General features: G+C 34.8%; 2 protein-coding genes across 6 annotated transcripts; both read right to left on the bottom strand.

Moving 5' to 3' along the window:
• Window positions 1-110: 110 nt before the first annotated feature.
• Window positions 111-12,261, bottom strand: LOC112521095 (aspartic proteinase-like protein 2). 5 transcript variants are annotated; one of them, XM_025129767.1, is made up of 11 exons: window positions 11,890-12,261; window positions 11,258-11,387; window positions 10,719-10,966; window positions 8,522-8,746; window positions 7,752-7,914; window positions 7,577-7,650; window positions 7,148-7,235; window positions 3,969-4,044; window positions 2,226-2,297; window positions 1,151-1,200; window positions 111-683 (listed from the first exon to the last, which is right to left on the bottom strand). In XM_025129767.1, exons 1-11 carry the CDS (start codon window positions 12,117-12,119, stop codon window positions 573-575), a joined length of 1,467 nt encoding a protein of 488 aa, XP_024985535.1. In that variant the 5' UTR covers window positions 12,120-12,261; the 3' UTR covers window positions 111-572. The 5 variants fall into 5 exon arrangements, with proteins under 5 accessions (XP_024985535.1, XP_024985539.1, XP_024985536.1 ...); XM_025129771.1 differs by having other exon boundaries at window positions 675-715; XM_025129768.1 differs by lacking the exon at window positions 111-683 and adding an exon at window positions 741-1,033.
• Window positions 12,262-14,888: 2,627 nt separating this feature from the next.
• Window positions 14,889-17,417, bottom strand: LOC112520899 (amino acid transporter AVT1H). Its single transcript, XM_025129524.1, has 3 exons — window positions 17,138-17,417; window positions 16,012-16,622; window positions 14,889-15,434 (listed from the first exon to the last, which is right to left on the bottom strand). Exons 1-3 carry the CDS (start codon window positions 17,415-17,417, stop codon window positions 14,889-14,891), a joined length of 1,437 nt encoding a protein of 478 aa, XP_024985292.1.
• Window positions 17,418-21,396: the final 3,979 nt, after the last annotated feature.

Here is a 21,396-nt window from a genome sequence, read left to right as displayed (position 1 = left end):
TTATAAAAATACTTATGTTATTATAATTTAATAAATTATATATATATATATATATATATATACTAACCAAAAAATATAAAAGATATAATAACTCATTAGCAGTAAAATTAGTCATTTTATTTATTATGCCATGTCCAATTCTATTTTACCAAAAGTTAAACAATTGTTGTTATCTCATGTCCTATTTTGTCTAGATATTTAGATACACAGGACAAAACGGGACTGTACAAATACAAAAATTGTTGTCTCACGTTTGACGCAACATTACATTGAAACAGAACAAGACCCACGTGAGACAAAATGCATTTTTTATATCCCACCAGTATGGGTGGAATAAAAATCAAGAAGATGAGACAAGATTGGTAAATTACTAAACTACCCATGTCAAATAAAAACTCTAAAACCTTCCACAGTTCTTTAGCTGCCTACCTCACTTTTACCATTTTACCCATCTAGTCTCGTCCACATACCAACACACCTTAAACGAAATCATGCACCATTTTGGTTTCTAGAGATGAGCTCTTCGTTTTAAAGCAGAGAAAGTTGTATATCTCACCACAGTAATCGATCAATTATATGACCAGTAACGTACCTAATGCCATATTAGATCTGCACACAGATAGACCAACAGTTTTTGTTGGATACCGATGTGTATGTATTGTATCAAACATATCCTGTAAGACCTGCACCAAGATGATGCTCAAGAAAACAATTACTGCATAAATAAGAAGAGATAGTAAAGCCAAAATCCAAGTTAGAGATTAAGTGATAAATACAAACAGGGTCTAACAAAGATTTCGTGCAAAAAATACCGGAAACTTCTTTAGGGATTTTCCAAAAACCCCGATGCAGATTGTGAAATTTATTTACAAAAATCACCTTTTTGGTAGGTCAAATGATGGAGTTCAATCGTGTGATGCGAGTTTCAGATGTTACCAGACACAATGGGATGGGATGGGATCGATCCCGACGTGATGTGATGTCTGCCTAATTCTTTACGGTATCTGTATATTGCTTGTTTAGAGCTATCTACCTTCAGAGATTTTAGTAATCAAGATATCATGTGGTGAAGTAGAGCAATCACTAGAAATGATATCAGATATCTACGAGGAATACGACTGTCAGCAGATGATATAGAATGTGGACCTACTAGATGCACTGATCCAGTAATTTCATCCCTCAGTTTGATGCTTGAAGAACCTGAAATCATTAAAAAGAAGTTGATAACTGGGGTCAGTTTGCAGTTTGTTAGCAAGTAAAACGAATCTTTTTCATCAACCGATCCAAAACATTAGTAAATTTACATCATTTTTCGTGGACCAGATGAGACCTGATGGCAATTGTCGAAGGAGGTAATGCATAAGAAATTTTATAACTGCACATGATTTCGGTAGTGCTCTTTTCCGGAAAATGAAGTCAGTAATGGGTATTTGAGTAAAAGAACTATGTGGTTTCCTGTTATAAACGCAGAGTAATCTACACGGAGTAAGCAATGATAGCATGCAAACAGTTCATTCGGTGTTGCACACTGGCTCAAGGGTTATTTAACTAAATGACCTCCAGACATGCTTTTTAAGACCTTCTGACATGTTTTTTTTGGCATTCTTATGTTAAGAAGTGACATTCTCACACCTGTCAAAAAGTGATGGATTTAAAAGAAAAACTGACAGAAGGTCATTTAACACAGCAAATCTTACACAAAAGTGAAGTGTTGGTATCCACTATCCAGCTTAGCGGCTGTTTGTTAAACTCTTACCAGATAAGTGCTTCTCGGGTGTCACTTACCTAATCGGGTAAGCATGACAAGGACCGGGAATCTTACCCGGTAAGAGGCATAATGAAGACCCAGAATCTTACCCGGGTAAGTGATGGAGAAGACACTTGCCAACAATCCATTTTGATGGCCGATAATGCTACCCTATAAGGTAAGTGAAGGTGGTGACTCTTGCCGGTAAGCGCTTACCTAATATGAGTTTGGTAAATGTCCCCTATTATCCATCAAGACCAAGAGGTCCAAAAGGGTCAACAGAATCCTAAACTAGTAGAGATCGTAGTTTGGCATGAATGAGATCATGTAAGATTGACCCTTTTGCTTCAATAAATTCTAAATCAACTTGGGTTCATAGAGATCTGAAAACTGGTAAAGACTAAAAACCGAGGGGGAAGGAGCAACAAGAAACAAAAAACGAACATAGAGATAGCTAAAAACTGAAATCACAACTCACAATTATACTCGGTCCATCCAATCGTCTGGTTCTCAAGATCATATAAGACCAACTTATTTGATAGTACCAAATCTGCAAACATCAGAAGAAAGTGGCACGGAGAAATGAGTTAAGTGTTAAAAATACATGAGATTTGATCAAAGTAGTAGCATTTGATCCGACGGTTGGATATAACTGCTCAGTTATTGTGGTCATGAAACAAATATACAACTACAACAAGATATATCTTACTATCAAGAATTAATGTAAATTGACTGTTACCACTAAACAACTTGGTAATGATGGTGCAGTGGTGATAATGGCATAATGGTGAAATACGACAACTCCCAAAGAGAATTAGGGGACGTTCACCCAAACGCTTACCCGGTAAGCGCTTACCAATAAAGTCAACACTCCAGCAGATTATAGTCCATCAAAACGGTGTTGTATGCAACAATTTACCTAGTAAGCGCTTACCCATAATTGTCAACACTCCAGCTTACTTTATCGGGTAAGATTATAGTCCATCGAAACGGTGTCGTATGCAACTTACCGGGTAAGAGTCGTCACCCTCACTTACTGGGTAAGATTCTCCATCCTTATCATCACTTTTACCGGGTAAGATTCTTGGCCCTTGTCATGTTCATCAGGTAAGGTAAATGACCCGATAAGCGCTTACTGGTTAAGCATTTATTAAATGGCCCCTTAGTGAGGGAAAGCACCAAGCCAATACCTCACATCTGTTTGATTTATATACCATCATTTGTGGGCTGTGGCAATGTCTCATGCGGTGGTGTTCCACAGGTAAGGATGCAAATGAATGAACAGTGACAAGGAGTCAGGTTTACAGAAGTTTACGGTTTGTCAATGATAGAAATCACCAAATATGGATTACATTTGAAGCAATATTCATTTAGTTACCAGATTATTTGAAAATGTTGTTAAAGGGCCTACATGTATGTTGAAAGCCAAAATGATTTCGTAAATCACACAGTTATCTGTTTTAATACTCCATCCGCCCTAAACAAATGTAGCCAACAAAACAACATATTTACTTTTATGTTCAAGTTCAGATTTAATATAAATTTATTTGATATATGTTTTTTTATAATTACATCAAGCACAAGTAGTGCAATCAGTGCTGAAAATTTAGGGGGCGTTTGGTTTGATGGAATAGTTTTGAGGGATTTGGATTTCGTGGAAGGATTTAGAATTGGAGGGATTTGGATTTGGAAGGATTTGGAATATTTGGTGTGTAAATTCCATTCTTTATAAATAATTTATAAAAACAAATTATAAATAATTATAGAAATAATTAAAAATTACCTTTTATTAATTGGTTATTACAAAACAAATGTTTTTTAGCATGGTTTAAAACGTTATTACATACGAATCCCATGATATCCCTTGAAATACCAACCACCTCCGTGAGATTACAAAATCATATGTTTGTCGGATTTTAATGAAAGAAAATCCTTCAAACCAAACATGGGATTGGAACGGAATTCAATTCCAAATCTAATCCAATCCTGCAAACCATACGGGACAAGAAGATTTCATATGGATCTTGAACATGGAAATTACCAGGATTAACATTCAAAAAGTTAAAAGGAAGACACTTCATGTGGAACCAAGGAAAATGAGAAAAGTGAGAAAGGTCTTCATAGTGTCCACTCTTAGTTTCATATTAATCCTTCCATCGGAAGAAACTGAAGTTTAGTACCTCAAAATGTAATTCTATAAGTATAATGATAAAGAGCTTACCTCCCAATAAAATTGTGTCCGTTGAACTTATGGAGTCCATGCCAATGTTTTGCCAGCCAAAACACAAGAAATCTTCCTGCAACATTTGAATGCAGTATTGAAGTTACCAATTCAGTAACAAGTTATATTAGCATGTAATAAATACATTTTTATCTAGTTATACTAGATGCTTAGCAAATTATCTGTTAAAACACCACAACTCAGGCCTATGCAAGGACATACATTTTTGTATGGTATACTGTTTGGGTGTTATGTTACTTCAGCTGCATCGATGTTTCCAGTAAGAAAAGTCGATGGGAGAATGAAATGCTAATTTCAAGCATTTAGCTGTATTTCATTTTTGTCACTAATTAACACAGTAAGGGGCCGTTTACCCAACGTTTATCTGGTAAGCGCTTACAGGTAATAGTCAACACTTTCACTTAACTTACCAGGTAACATTTTAGTTCATCAAAACGGCATTGTATGCAACATTTTTATTCGGTAAGCGCTTATTGGGTAAGAGTTGTCACTCTCACTTACCGCGTAAGACTCTCAGTCCTTGTCATCGCTCTTACAGGGTAAGATTCTCAATCCTTATCATGTTTATCCGGTAAGGTAAAATGAGCCAATAAGCACTTACTGGGCAAGTGTTTAATAAATGACCCCACAAGTTCCAACAAAAAGACACAGGGTGGCATAGTGGACAAGGCAAACTTTTGTAACTCTAGCAATAGCAAGTTGTATAATCTGGACAACATTTACCAAGTCGATAAAGAAGGTCCATAAACCAATCTAGCATATTTTTAGGACTTAATGGAATTCTACTTGTCAGTTGACTTTCATGTAATGGTTTATGTCCTCTTCTCCTTTTAACTTTGAGGCAAGGCTTTCCTTCATGCTCTAACCAACTCTGATTATGGTTTCAATAGCCAAAAGATGGTTATCGATTCAAGGACGTAAGGTGACCCCGCTTTTTCAGGGTAAGAAGGGGTAGAGAAAATGCCTCCCGCCTGGGGAGTACGTTCGCAAGAATGAAACTCGAAGGAATTGACGGAGGCCCGCACAAGCGGTGTACCAACCTTACTAAACCACAAATTTACAAAAAAAAAAAAAATTAAACACATCAAACGAAGATGGGTGCTTTCATAGTAGCCATGGCACCAATCCCAGAAGTTAAATTGTGTGAAATATTAGGAGAGACAAATCACACGGACAGAGAAGCTGGTTGTTGGGGCAATAACTCAAAGTGGTACCAAGTCAGTCCCTAACTGTTTATTTCCATTATATACATAGTAAGGCTCACTTGTTTGCTGAACGGGGGTTAATTTTTAATCAAAAAAATTGTTGGAATGGTAGAACTTTTTTTCCTGACCCAGAATGTCAGCAAATAAGCTCTATTATTAGGTGCTGTGGGCTTACTTGTTCAAGAAGAAACAAATCCTTTGAAACAAACAAATAAAGCATTTAGCTCGCCATCAAGAGCAATATTCCCTCTTCCATTTTTTTGATACGACTGCAGCTTTTATAAAACTGATGCAGCAGTGGGAGCTGCAGTCAATTGATCAGCTGATATCTTGAGCCATGTTACTTCATTCTAGGCACCCTCTGTGTTTTTAAAGAACGATGTTGTACATGTATACTTTAAGAATGTGTTTTTTTTATAAAGGAAAGAATGTGTTTAAAGTATGCATCACAAGCAACAGATGCATAGAGTACTTATTCTAATATACTTGTTAGTTACCCAAATGATGCAAAATAGGGAGAAATATAACATAATACAGTCTATTGCACATCATAGTACACACAAACACGTGTAAAACAGGCAGTGGAGTTATAATAATCCATAAAAAAAGAAAAGGTAGTGAGTTAAAAGTATATTGTGAAGGGTGGGTGTGTCAAGATTGAAAATCAAATTAAGGAAAAAGGGAAAGAGAAGTAGAGTCCCGACCCGGACCCCCACCCTTAGGTACCCTGATGGCGAGTCTAAGGGAGTGCCTTGACTGCTTGTAGAGTGACAAAAACATAGCCCGTTTGAACCTGCATGCAAGTAATAATAGATGGGACAAAGCTCATGAAGCACAGACAAAACCCAAAAAGAAAGGAACGATGAGGGTGGTATAAATTTGGTGGGAAAAAATGCCCTGCCCCACACGAGGCAAGTCATGGTCTGGTGCTGACACCCAGGGAGTCCCCATATGCACTGATAAGACCAGATGAAGAGCATTCACCAAGGTTGGCTCTGGTATCCTCTAGAAAGCCGTGAGGAGCTCTAGTGTTTTTCGAGATGCTTAGGACTCTTGTACTTAGAACATTCTAGAATCATTCTGAGGGGGAAGAAAGTTCCCTAGAGGAGGTGGAATCTCCTGTAAAATGTGAAGAACTCTCCTTTGTAAGGCATCCCCCAACATATCCTATCCCATCCATCAAGGGAATCAAATGGGAGACACTAAACTGGTCCCTGTAAGTTTCTCACTCTCTTGCAACATGGACCGACAAGGGCAAATTGTCTGTGACGCTAGGCAGCTTCTTGCTCATATGGTTGTTCCCCTTGGGCACCAGCTTTAGTTGCATCATCTAGCAACTTCCCCTGTGACCTGGAAAACCTAGCATCATCTACACATGGTCTTGACAACAATACTCCTACCTTCTGCAGATGGTTACTGAGATTCTCTTGTGTGACAATTGAACATATACAACTACATGTTTAAATAAGAACATTGAAGGTGAACAGTTTTTTATGTAGAATCCTTGATGAGGTCATGAGGCCATCTCAATCTTCCTCAACTCATCCATGGATTATGATCTCTATGTTACATCAATGTACTTCTATCTTAAATCATAAGTAGGAAACTCGATTACAGTTTTTATGGAGTTCACCAACCTCTTTACCACCTTCTTGTGCCTTTACCTCCTATTCTCTATATTATCCATTTCGAAGAAAACTGTCATTGTGCCCCCAACGAAGCTACCTTCTATTAACCACAATCAACATTTTCAGGTATACTTGCTAAAAGCATGTTGTGGTCAATATTAGAATCTAACAGCCTGAAATTCTAAAGGAGTGAATGCATGCCTTTACAAACATAAGAGTCCAACAGTGAAGCAAAAAACATAGTGCCAAGCGGGGTATTGAGCTTTAGTAGTAGATAGCATGGATAACCAAAGATTAAGAAGTTTGCATGACAGGAGATACTTACAAAGACGAATAAATAATCATGCGGGTAAACCTTCAAGGAAAGTGAATTTTCAAAATAGAACGTAACCATAGGAAATCCATCGTCAACACTGCAAATGCAGAACCGAAAGTTAGCAAGTCATTCTACTCTTAGTCTTCTGGAAAAAAAAGAGCCTACATATACCACACCCAAGGGCTTATGGAAGAATGGAAACCAATAGAAAGTAGAACATCTAGAACTAGCACTCATTCATGCTTACTGATGACACGAGGAACAATACTATATTATTGCATCACCATACCAAATGAAGACCATGAGAAAACCTCAATTTACAAAGCCCAAATTTTGGTAGAAATGGAAAATATTCCTTCATAACGGAGTTTATATTAAAAAAGAGTTCCATATGATAATCAAGCACACGAAGATAATACGACTCCATATCCACTATACCTTCCGGAGAATTCAAAGCATGTATACTGGTCGTGAAGAGTACGTAATCTCAAATCAGACTGCCCTGCGACTATCTAAAGAAAAAGAGCTAAAAATAAAAATAAATAAATGATGCAACTTCTAAAGAAGCAAATTTTCCAATCAAAATGATAGTAAACTGCATCACAAATTTCACCTCTTTCACCAAGGGATTGTAGATCGCATCTGGAAGATAAGCCAATGTCGTACCACTATCTATTATTGTTCTTGTCTTGTCCCCGGAACCATTCGTATTTGTTGAAAGATTTAGGAACTGGGTACCAACTTCAATTCCCATGACATTGGCAGCGTAGTGAGGCCTATAAATTTAAAGATGACCAATTTTAATCCAACAGCTATAACTCAGTTTGATAAACTTAAATTTGATCAGAAGTATAAGCTTCAATTCTCGGTAAGCAACTGCACTAAAGAACCTAAGGCACTAAAAGGAAGAGAAGAAAAGAAAATTTTAAAACAACCTTCATGTAAAGTTATGATATTCACACATCCCCGTTTAACTTTGGATGTTATCATGTAGATGATAATTATGCATGCACATGTAACTACAAAAGAGCATAGATCCATGTGTGCATGTATGTGCGAAAGTGGAGCCAAGGATATAAGGATGATGCATGGTGCTCTCTTTTGGTCCACTTTCTATATCAAGAAAATGTTCAAGAGAGAACAGAAGAGCAGAGAAGACTTAATAACTGACAGTTAGCTACCTAGCCACATGATGTTTCACATGGAGGAGCACAGGATAAAAGTGACCTTACTGCTTTTCAATGCTAATGTTTTCATAAAGAACAGAACTAGAAATAACTTTTAAGCAACACAAATCCACCTGGATATTAGTTGGAAAGACTCCCTGAACTGTTTTTAAGAAAATATAGTCAAATTCTGCAGAAAGAGGAGAATTGCACATACTGATCTGGGATCAAAGGTGTTGAATTAACTTTTGGCTGAACAACATGCCCGATTGCAAAAATGCCACCACCATTCTCACCATCTAGACAATGCGCAAACATCTTTTTCACCTTCCCAGATGAAGCCAACTGTGAAATGATTGATGAATTTGCTTTTCCAAAACCAAGAATCCCATCGAGTGCATCCTCAGAAGAACCAAGGTTCCCAGATTGTCTAGCACCGCATCTGATAGAAAAATAAGAGTACAGAAGCACTACGTATATAAGTAAAGGAACAAACAAATACAAGCACTGAATATCAAAATTCTGCCTTCCATCTATGATATAAGAATCCACCAAAAAGAATGGGTTATAAAAGAAGATAGAAAAAAAAAAAAAAAAAGAACACCACGACCTAGACCCCTCAAACAAGAATATGATAACTCAATATGTGAAATATTACATATAACCATTCAGTTCCAGTATCATGGTAACAAGAAAAAACAACACATGCTTGCAACTAAAACCTTTTAAATATGAGCAAGGAGCAAAAGAAGAAAACCTTTGGTATCCAAGAACAATCTCGGTAACTCTGTCTTAAATTAAATAAGCCTTTCACTTTGTAATTTATACAAGGAAAAGCTTGCTTATTTTGGGATAAAAGAACTATTCTTCCAGAGAATAAGTACCATTCCAGTAAAAAAAACTCCCTCTAGCCAAGACACTTGATAAAATCACATATACAATCCCCTGTCAAGCAGATTATGTAACAGATGCATGCATTGATACTCCTCATGCCACTTGTATACAATAGGACAAACCAATACACTACTAAGTCCCTTAGAAGCTGGTTTTCAGAAGAAATATATAATATGTAGATTAATGCGCGCCACCTTTAACTGTCCGAACTTGGTCAATGAACATTTGCTCCCAAAGAGCATGCAAAACCACCAAGTTACCACAAAATTAAAGTTGTGCCTTGCATTCCATATAAAAGATGGTAAAGGGAAAGAAAGGCACACAGGAACAAACCAAGATATATATGCATGAAATTGGTAAAGTTTAAAATAAGTCATCCTCGGAACAGAATATCAAACATACCGCGGGTCTAGGACGCCATTGGGCAGCTGCCGAACACCTTTCATTCCTATGCATGAGATCATCTATTTGCTATTTGTCATCAATTTGTGCTCGAACAATAGGTTTTCACTTGATAGGTAAGGTGGCGATTGTTTAAAACCAACTAGAGGTATAGGTGTACGAGGCCTTCAATTGTGCAAAACTAATATAGTGTTTGGTATGGTAGAATGAGAGGAAAACATGGAATGCAAAAAAATGTTTGTTTTGTCATATGGAACGGAATGGACCATTACATAAAGAATGTGATTCCTATTATTTGGTTATTTTCATTCCATGGCCAGGTGTTTTTTCCCATTCCATCATGGAATGAAATAAAATTACAGTAGAATCTATTTCTATTTATATAATGTTCAATAAAATAATATTTTTTTTACAATTAAAACTTCAATTGGATTACTTTTTTATTTTTCAAAATATCCAGAAAATATACATTTTTGTTATAATCTTATTTGATGTTTTAATGAACTTAGATTATGTTTAACTTTTCTTTGTAAACAAAAAATCTATCAACTTTATTAGATAATGCAAAAAGTAAAGATAAAACTATACATTATATCTCTACATCTAGTATGAAATCCCTATGAAAACTTATTCCATTTCTATGTTCCAACCAAACATGATAATGGTATGTAATGACCCATTCTATTACCTCACCCAATCCATTAATTTGTCATTTCATTCCATCCAACCAATAAATCTTAAGAGTTTTGTAAGACCTCGAGAAACTCAAATCCATGTAAGCTACACATAGAGGTTTAAAGCCGTGTGAATATGTCTGCAAGATCTAGGCCACTAGATATTACCTCGCTTTCCTGGCTCATTAAAAGTACTACTATTAGGTATTCTAAGCCTGCACATCCTTGTCTTTCACATAACTCTATTGCTGGCCCATCATACTAAGTTCTAATTAGAAGATACTTCATTTCTTTTCTTACTGATGGTGTTGTGACTCTTTCAACTGTTAACCAATAACTTAAGCCGTCTTTGCTAGTTTATCAATAAAGAAAATAAGAGAGAGAGAGACTAATGTAATACTTAACTAATACATCATAACATCATTAATGGAGATGAAAACATACCCAAATATAACACTTCCATTAGCCATCTTGGTTTGCAAGTCACCTGACACACTCTCATATTGGACAACATCCATTACGAAGTAACCAATACTGTAGCTCCCATCGCCATAAGTCTCGGTATACAGACAAGATGCGTTGGCCTTGCAACCAGTAACTGCACCACCGTTGATCTCTGCACAAAAGTCTTGAGAGCATGTAACCAAATTCCCCGTGAACGAATCTTCTGGGTCGTATAGTGTAAGTTCCAGCTGTTAGAATGGTAGGTCAAAAACTGTTAGCATTCATATGCATGAAGGCCAAATATGGCCATCTTCCTAATTTGTCATCTGCTTTCATACTCTAGGGAACTTATCAACAAGTTTTCCTTGAAGATGCTAATGTGTACATAAAACAACAGCAGCATTTCAAAATTTCAGAACAAACTAGCAGAAATTGAAAGAAAAAAAAAAGATACAACCCTGTTTCTGTGTAATTCTAGAGGAAAACATCATTTGGAGATAAAGAAATAATTTGAATAAATGAAAGCAACAAGAGAATACCCCGTGATAGCCTCTCTTAGGGCACTCGTGGCATTGTATACAGTTGATCCACATTATGTCACTTCCTGTGTCTACTTGAACATAATATTCCTTTGGTGGTGTTCCAATTCCAATTCTGGCATAGTAAAGCCTGTACAAATAAGGTTTACATGTCAGATAATTATTAAACCAGTAGCCATAACATCACACACGAAACCGCCTTACTACTCTTAAATAGTAAGTCACCATTATTCCACTTCCCGAGCACAACTTGTTTGTACTTCCTTGATCTCCATGGGTAAAAGTGCCACATAACAGCCTCCAGTTCTCGTGTTAGATTCAATTAAACCAGGCCGATAAAAGTACCATGCCATTGTGGTTTTGGATGCAGAAAGCACCATGTCAAGTTTAAAGCAGGAGTGCTCTCAACATTTATTTAACTCAATTTTTATGCCAATGATCATAAAATCAGTATAGAAACTCGATCTCAGCCCTACTCAAGCCCTAGTTCTCATTAAACGTCAAATCAAGTTAAAAAAAAATCAAAATCTCCAATCCCACCCGAAGTAACTATGAATGAATAAATCGAGATCATACAATTAAGGTAGAAATACAAGGAATAACGAGAGGTACGTCTCAGAGTGTGTTTTTACCCGACGGCATCAGGACGACCGGTTCCACCGAGAGGTAGGTCGACACCGGATGCTAGAATCTGAAGGTGACGGAGGTTATCATGAGCTTTGAAAAGACTAAGTGACCGTTCCTTGCCGGAGAATTTAGAATTTACACCGAATACAGCACCGCGGAAATCGCCATCGTCACTTGCAGCCACGGAAACAGAGATCAAAACCACAAATATCAACGAGATAAAGCTGGTTACCATGATGATGATAATGATGATGATCGTATTGAAGTATATCGTCGATGCGCTACTCTACGCCGGCGACGGAGCAGTAGAATTGAAGTCGTGGAATATGTATGAAGACGACGACGATGACTGACCATGAGACGGCATCTTAAAGTTTCAGGGAATTTGTCATAAAACCCCCTTAAAACTTTCTCGTGTATTCGTACATCTACTTTTAAACCCAAAACATATTTAACTGAAAATCAAATTAGTTTGCTAGAATTTTTGAGTTTTTGGGACGATGAGATTTTGAAACGATTTCGATTTTAATTAAAAAAATATACATTTTATAAATAGATTTATACTATATTATAAATCATTTGATAAAAATTCTTAAAAACCATTTTTTATACACGAAGTATTGTATATTGATGCATATTATTTAAAGTTCAATATTTTTTTTGGAAGTATATAATATTTATATACGGCAAATGCAACAAATAAACTCACACGCCCTCCTCACCTATGGTGCTGTTTGAACCCCTGACCTCCTAGAAAGTCAAGGGCTACGATACCGCTAGGCAAAAGACCCTTTGGTACTTAAAATTCAATATTACAAGTAAATTATGCATAAGTACAACTTATTAAAGCTTTATGTTTGAATTCGTGTAACTAACTGCGGATAAACATAATCAAATAGATGATAAACATCTCTTTTTAAAATATAAAAAATCTAGAATATAATTAGGATAATTATCGAGTTCTAACAAAAAAAAAATTAATTATTATTTTTAAAAAAAAAATTATATTATTAAACTAAATATAAATTACTTCGTTATTGAACCTAAATTAAATTATTAAAAAAATTAAATTAAAAAATTACATAAAAATAGGAATTTTAAATGATTAATTTGATACTAATATTGATATATTTTTGTCAATTTTTCATGATATCTTCAAACATATATTTTATTCAAAAATAAAAACATCAATACTTTTTCAAAATCACATAAAATCATATTATAACATCGACTGAGATAAAGAATAAAATAAAATATTAAAATCAAAATGTATCTCGTTGCCTTGCACGAGTACCCTTCCAGTAATCAATGATCAATTCGAATAAAAAAACTAAATATCATCATAAAAAAGAAGGTTCATGTGAATTATCAAAAATTCAAATTCAAATCATTTTAATTTATTGTATATATGTATATATATACACACACACGTGAGACCAATATATCTTCCTGAGACCTGTGAGAACACTTTCTTACACTTGAAACTTTACAGCAAAATATTGTGAAGATAACTTTAACAGTGTTTTCTGCTGTGAATGTTCGACTTTTTTTACCTTAACAACGACATGTCACAACCGAAAACGGATCAACAGTCTATCATTTATAGTACGGAGCTCTAATGAAACTCCCAAAGAAAATAACAATTTCATACATATATTTACAATATTTACTATCTAACTATTGATCTTAAGCTTATTTGCAATATAATTCTACTTTGACCATTTCTTTACGATTATATATATATATATATATATATATATATATGAGCGATCAAATGAAAACTACCCTCATTTGTACAAACCGTACAAACCACCTTCATACGTCGATTTCATTGTTTAATCTTATGAAATTTTTTCATAAAATTGTTTAATCTTGTCAAATTGTTTCATATAATATATTTTTTTTGATGAATTTGTTTCATATATGGTTATGAAATTGTTTCATATAATACTTTTTTTGATGAATTTGTTTCATATATGGTTATGAAATTGTTTCATATAATATTTAATGAAATTTTAATGAAACTGTTTTATGAATTTTTTCTAAAATTAAAATAATGAAGATGATAATATCCATGATTAACACCCTCCACAATAAAAATGGTTAATCAACCTCTTACAATTACAAAAAAAATGTACAAAATGAAAAATTATGATTGGTTGAATATGGTTTTCACGGTTTCTACAAATTGAGTGGTTTTTATTTAAACGTTCCTTTAAGAGAAACGATCAAATGAAAACCTCCCTCATTTGTACAAACCTATATATATTACTTCTTACAATTTTAATATTTAAAATCTATTTATTCAAACAATATCTTTTTTACTTAACGGTGGTTTACTGAACTTTTATTACTGAGTCATTTTAACTCATTAGATGAATATAGTAAAAAATTGAGAATCTTATTTGTTAAAAGCGACATAATGAGTAAGAGTCTTATTCAGTAAGTGAGATCAACAACTTTTATCTGGTAAACGTTTACGGATAAATTGTTGCTTATAATGTCGTTTTAATGGATTAAATTTTTTCTCGATAAGTTAAGTGAAAGTACTTACCCTTACCTGTAAGTGCTTATCAGATAAACGTTAGGTAAACGACCCCTAAACACTTATCCAGTGGCCGTTTACGTAAACGCTTATCTGACAAACACATACTGGTAGTATTCAACACTATCACTTACCTTACCATGTTAGATTTTAGTCCATCAAAAACGACATTATATACAACAATTTACCCGATAAGCATTAAATTGACCCTTATTCAAGTCATAAAGTATGCACATATTTTTCTTCATTATTTTGTATATAATATCATTGGTTTTGTTATAAATAAAATATTATCGAACGTATTAAAATCAAACATATGCACAATATTTATCAAAATGCTATATTGTTTATTGATTTATACCGAATATTTATAAAACTCAGTACAACTCATCTTTTGAGTTTAGCTCGCCAGATCAAATCGACGAATACAGGACAAAAACATACAACTAGTAGATCCGATTACGAACTGTAGTGATGGAGCCTTTTAAAATTTCCCACAAGCAACTTCAAGGAAGAGATCGTGCCCGACACCCCAAGAACGGAGCCGAGTGCGATGAGGATCATGTTAAGGACCAAAATGGGCTTCGATATTTGGTTCCAGAAGATCTTGATGTAGAAAACGGCTGGAAAAATAATGATGATCGCCACACCAACGAGTGAGCCCGTAAGGCCAAGGACGTACTCAAAGTATGGCACTGAGAGGGCCAACACGAGTATGATTAGCAACAAAATCGAGCCGATGGTGCCCCTTATGATCATCTTGGTTTGAGACTTCATAGAGTAAAGAAACCGATGTTCAAGTTGTATCGCAAAGGGTGCAAATTCGAGGGCGTATTTGGTCATTGGTGTCAAAACCGTGGCCCATAGCGCGATTTTGGTGAACACTAGGCCCCGGGGCATGCTAAGGGTAATTTGGGAATTTACTCCTGGTCCAAATAGTTTAGCCCCCATGAATCCTAAGGATGTATACAGCAAAGTCACAAATGTGAAGCTCACGATGGATACCTGAGATGGGGACAAAATTGTAAACACGATGTTAAATTTTTGTGTTAAAATACTATTGTGCCCTTGTGTTAAAAAGGCTACTTTACATACGTGTTCAAAAAAACTATTTTGCCTTTGCAAGTGGGATTGTTACCAACCTTGGGCAAACTTGGAGGGATCTTTTATGCGTGAAAAGACTATTTTGCCCTTGTATGCGTTCAAAGACTATTTTGCCCTTGCATATGTTAAAAGACTATTTTGCCCTTGTATGCGTTCAAAGATTATTTTGCCCTTGCATGTGTTAAAAAACTATTTTGCCTTTGTAAGTGGGATTGTCACCAACCTTGGCAAACTTGGAGCCTGGGAGGGGTCTTTAGTGTGTAAAAAGACTATTTTGCCCTTTATGTGTTCATTTGCTTGCATGTGTTAAAAGACTATGTTGCCCTTGGGTTAAAAAGGCTACTTTGCCCTTGTATGTGCTAAAAAACTATTTTTCCTTTGTAAGTGGGATTGATACCAACCTTAGACAAACTTGGAGGGATCTTTTATGTGTTAATAGACTATTTTGCCCTTGTATATGGGATTTGAATATACCAACCTTGGTGAACTTGGAGGGGTCTTTCATGGCCCTGTGTATGTCAGGGAAGACAATATGGCCGGCGAAGCTGAACATATACAGGCCGGAGATGTGAGGTATGTTATGTAGCCGGAGAGTCGGGATCGTGTGATTGGCGGCAACGCCACCAAATATGGCGGTGCAAGCCACCGTCACGAAAATCATTAGCGACATGATGATGCCGCCAGTCGACAGGAACGAAATAGACGAGAGATCCCTCAACCAGAGGCTAGGCAACGCAACCAAAACCGCAAACACCGTCAGGACTTGAGACGTCGACAGATGACGAGCCCACGAGAACCGGATGTGGGTTCCTAGGAAGACGATGTTCAAGTTATCGTGCAACGAGATGGTGTACGAAACAAGAGCCATGAAGATTTCCAGGTAGATGAATGCGGTTGCGATGGCTTGTCCACGGCTCCCGAAAGCATGGTGGCCGATATCGGTGTAGTTTCTCGCTTTTGGGTTGTTACTGAGGCATTTTCCGAGGAGGTGGGAGGTATATGCACATGTGAATCCAAGGGCTACTAGCAGAAATGCAGAAACCCACCCTCCATTTTCTAGTGCATATGGTGTTGATAGCTGGCCAAGACCTGTTAGAGATATCAATCATGACAGTTTGGTTATCAACGTTAGGGTTTAAGGTTTAGGGTTTAGATACCTGACTATAACAAAACCAATTTTTATATAATTTTAAATATATCTAAATGTTTTAATAGACGATTTTATAAGACCAAACAATTATACATCATATATAAAGATGTTATAATATGATGTTAAAATGTATTTGGATATTTTAGCAAGTTTTATATGACATTTTTGAAATAAAATGTCTTATTAGCTTTTTCATACGATACTTATTGAGAAGTATCGTATAAACACAATGTTTTAGAACATTTGTTTTTATAAGACATTTTTTTAAATGTCATAAAAAAAAAGACTAGTATAACGTTTTATTTTAAAACTGTACTAAAAAACTTGTTAAGACGTCAAAAAACGTGATATAACTTATTGTAACACATTTATACAAAGCAGTCTATTAGGACATTTAAAAATGTTTGACTTCCTACTCTTATGAAGGAAAAAAGATAGAAAAATAAAAGGATACCTATGAGCATTCCGATCATATTCATGACAGATTGAAGAAACGAACTGTTGCCTGTAACGACACGTGCCTCAGTTTCCGCTATCTCGTTCTTAACTATCTGCAACTTTTCGTTGCTAGTACCGCATTTGCACGGCTTGTTACCATCTTCTAAACAAGCTTCACAACTATCAACCCATTTCACCACAAAGTTTGCTCCATGAGTCAACTCAGTTGGCACGTGTTCGTTAGAACGATCGGAGCTCTTAGAGTTCCAAAATGTCGTCCATATGTTTGTGTTCATTTTATGGGTATGATCGAAAATCTCCAAGAAGTTTGGAGACAAAAAGAACACTAAGATTCTATTTGTTTTGAGGTTTGTTTGAGTATACATGAGACAATGATACATTGAAGGTTATTTATAAGGTGCAAAAAGTGTGAAACACACATGAGAATCCCACTCATAATTAATCCTTAATCAAGTTTAAATCAATATGTTAAATAAGACACAAGTAGCAAATATAAAACTAATTATATAAGAAAGAAATAACTGAAAAATCATTCAAGCCGTTAGATTGAGATGATCCAACAGATGTGATTAAAAAATATTATATATAACCACCTTTCTTACAAATACAAATATCCTCTCTCTCTCTCTCTCTCTCTCTCTCTCTCACACACACACAGTGTCGGTTTCAAACGAGAACATTGACCAAATAAAAGAAAATGAGAACGATCAAATCATATATGATCATTTTACACTAAACTCGCTCGTAAAATCACATGTTATTATGTGCAACTTAGGTCACGAATCAAGTTGCCCATGCACATGCATCCATGTGTTGGCCCTGTTCCATAATCACATGTGATTCTAATGTAATATCACATGTGATTCGCATGTTGTCGTGTTCTTATTTTGATCATATATATGTGTATATATATATATATATATATATATAGGGGTGGGTTCAAATAAAAACCACTCAATTTGTAAAAACCGTGAAAACCTCGTTCAACCAATCATAATTTTTCATTTTGTTCATTTTTTTGTAATTATGAGATGTTGATTAACCATTTTTATTGTGGAGAATGTTAATCATGGATATTATCATCTTCATTATTTTAATTTTAGAGAAATACATGAAACAATTTCATTAAAATTTCATTAAGTAGTATATGAAACAATTTCATAACCACAAATGAAACAACTTCATCAAAAAAAGTATTATATGAAACAATTTCACAAGATTAACAATTTCATGAAAATTTTTTCATAAGATTAACGATGGATGAGAGTAGTTTTTACGGTTTTTACAAATTGGAGTGGTTTTCATTTGATCGCTCCTCTATATATATATATATATATATCCTTTAAAAGTTAAAATTGTAAAAAACCAGTTTGTATGTTTTGCTTCGTAAATGAAACTTCAAATAATGTTATGTGTAGAAAAAACACAAAAATACGTTTATATATGAAACATACGTTCATACTCACAAATAAAAACGAAACAAAATAAATAATAACTTAAAAATCAAACTCATTGAATGGTTTTGATTGATTTCACATATTTAAGTTACACATATGTCGTTTTACCTATAAAATAATACATAAAACTAATTTTCATGATTTTTAAATTTTAATGAGTTTTTATTTAAGAATAAATTGCATGAAAAAATAACGTACTTTAATTTGATTCTTATTTTGGATAATGTATTCTTTAAAACTTTCATTTTGATACCTAAGATGTAAAGTTTTAAACATTTAAGTACCCGGATAACCGATTGAAGCATTAATCTGTTACCATGTTGATGTGGCGAGTGATGGGATTAAATTGTGTTGAATAACAAAATAATACCGAGTTAGATACCACATCACTTGCCACATTAACATGGTAACCGGTTAATGTTTCAATCGGTTATCCGGGTACTTAAATGTTTAAAACTTTACATCTTAAGTACCAAAGTGAAAGTTTTAAAAGTATATTATTTAAAATAAAAATCAAGTTAAAATACGTTACTTTTTTCATGTAATTTACCCATTTATTTAATTTGATATATATAATAATAAACAATTATATTAAAAATGGTTTCGAAAAATGCCCACGTGGTTGAAGGCAACACTGTGTTTGGCAAAGAGGACATGTCGTAAGATTTGGATTAATTATTGTTTGGTGATTTTAAGGTGTGAACGCACAAACCAATATTTCTATTTTTTTTAATCCCCAAGAATAAACAACTTTATACCCTCATCTATAAAATATATTACTTTCATATTAAACCAGATAATCTCATTTATTTCGTGTTCAAATTCAAATACTGTGCGAGGTTCATCTGTGATGACTCCAAACCATTTATGATCGTTTGATGATATAGTCGGTGTACATAAGTTGACCTGAAAACTCACGGTTAAAAGAATGGTAAGTTTAAAAAACTTGTCAAAAGAGAAAGTGTAACGTTGTGTAAAATATACTGTAATTAGAACTGTCATGATTTTCGGGTAGGGATAATTCTTTTTGTTTTTTGATTTAAACTATATAACTTTTTTGAATCTGGTATAATACTGGTTTGCTTCTAACTTATAACCATCATAAAAAACAGTTTGTTCCATTACATATAGATTAATGATTTAGCACGAAACCAATGATGAATATTCGTGGCCAACATGTGAAAACCGACAGATAGAATCTCAAGTCATTTGAGCAAATGAAGAAAACAAAACGAAATTAAATGAAAAGAATTCACACGCTTTCTTGAAAAAGAGGGTTCGAGATGATGTCACAGGAGGGGAGAATCAAATAAAAAGATATATACGTATGCGATTTGCATATAATATGGTCTTATTCTCGCATGATGTTAATGCATCTTTCGGGTTTTCGACTAAGAATCCCTCTTAAACTAGAGTTGTTTGAAATGAAATCGATGCTAATAGAATAATTCACGCAAGATGGCCCGATTTGTGCTCTATATCACATGTTGGATGCCTACTAAGCAGGTATCTGCTTTTAATATCGCCATATTCATAAATTTTAATGTAAAAATGTGTTATCATAACAAAGATTTATAAATTTTTCATACTGATTAATTGAAATATTTGTAACACCCCCATGGTACAAAGCAACGAACTAACCCAATAACTTTGAATCCAACTTAAAGTCATGGTGGAAGTTATTAGTAGCTCACTACTTGAGACTTATAAGAAGCTAACAGTTCTCACCCTCTATCCATGTGGGACGAGTTGTTACAAACTCCCCCACTTAAACTCCTGACGTCATCGTCAGGCCTACCCAGAATCTTCCTCTTTATCATTGGCAATATGGGATTCGCTTCGCCTAAGATGTTACAAACACCTCCTCTCGATGACTCATCATACATGACAAGGTTTTCCCCACCATCCGCATGGTACAAGGACCGGCTCTGATACCATCTGTAATACCCTCAAAGCTCAAAGTAACAAACTGACCTAATAACTTCGAATCCAACTTAAAACCATGATGGAAGTAATTGGTAACCACTACTTGAGACTTATAAGAAGCTAACAGTTCTCACCTTCTATCCATGTGGGACGAGTTGTTACAATTTTTTTTTTCACGAAACATAACTTGATCAATTTTTTTTGACATACCCGCCTCGCAATACAAGTTTGGCATTGACTTCGAGTAAGAAATTGAAACTTAATACTTCATTCGTACAAAAAATATATTTTAGACTTTCTTTTTGTTAACCGTGCGTGTTCGATCCAACTTACACGCATCTCGATTAATCCCAATAGCGAGGAAAATTCTAAGTCGCCTTGTAGAACTCGAATCGGTGACCTCTAAGAATAATCCCTAAAAGCCCAAACTTTATTGCCAGATGAGCTAACCTCAGGAGGTTTTAGCAATATAATTGATTTGTGTACTTGATTCTGATCTTAAAATTTTTGTAATTGTCGAACATAATCAGTCAATCTACTTCAGTTTGATCCAATTTTATGTTAATTGGTTTAGATTTGCATACTTAAAGATTTGTAACAATAACTATTTCGAACAACCCGGTATGTAACAAAATCACGAACGTGTTATGTTTCAAACATCATTTTTCGATAGATTCTCCAAATCTCACTTGAAAACGAGTATACAAGCTATTGCAACTTATTGCCAGACTTATGTGCCGTTTACCAAACACTTACATTGTAAGTGGTTCATCGGTGAAATTTAACACTATCATTCACTTATCATGTAAGATTTTTAGTCAACAAAAACGACATCTTATGCAACAATTTACCTGGTAAGTGCTAACCATTG

The sequence above is a fragment of the Cynara cardunculus genome, assembly GCF_001531365.2.
Source record: "Cynara cardunculus var. scolymus isolate 2C chromosome LG 11, CcrdV1, whole genome shotgun sequence".
NCBI lineage: Eukaryota > Viridiplantae > Streptophyta > Magnoliopsida > Asterales > Asteraceae > Cynara > Cynara cardunculus.
Note: the sequence above shows the minus strand (reverse complement) of the source record. Positions and strands in the feature narration are given on the sequence as shown.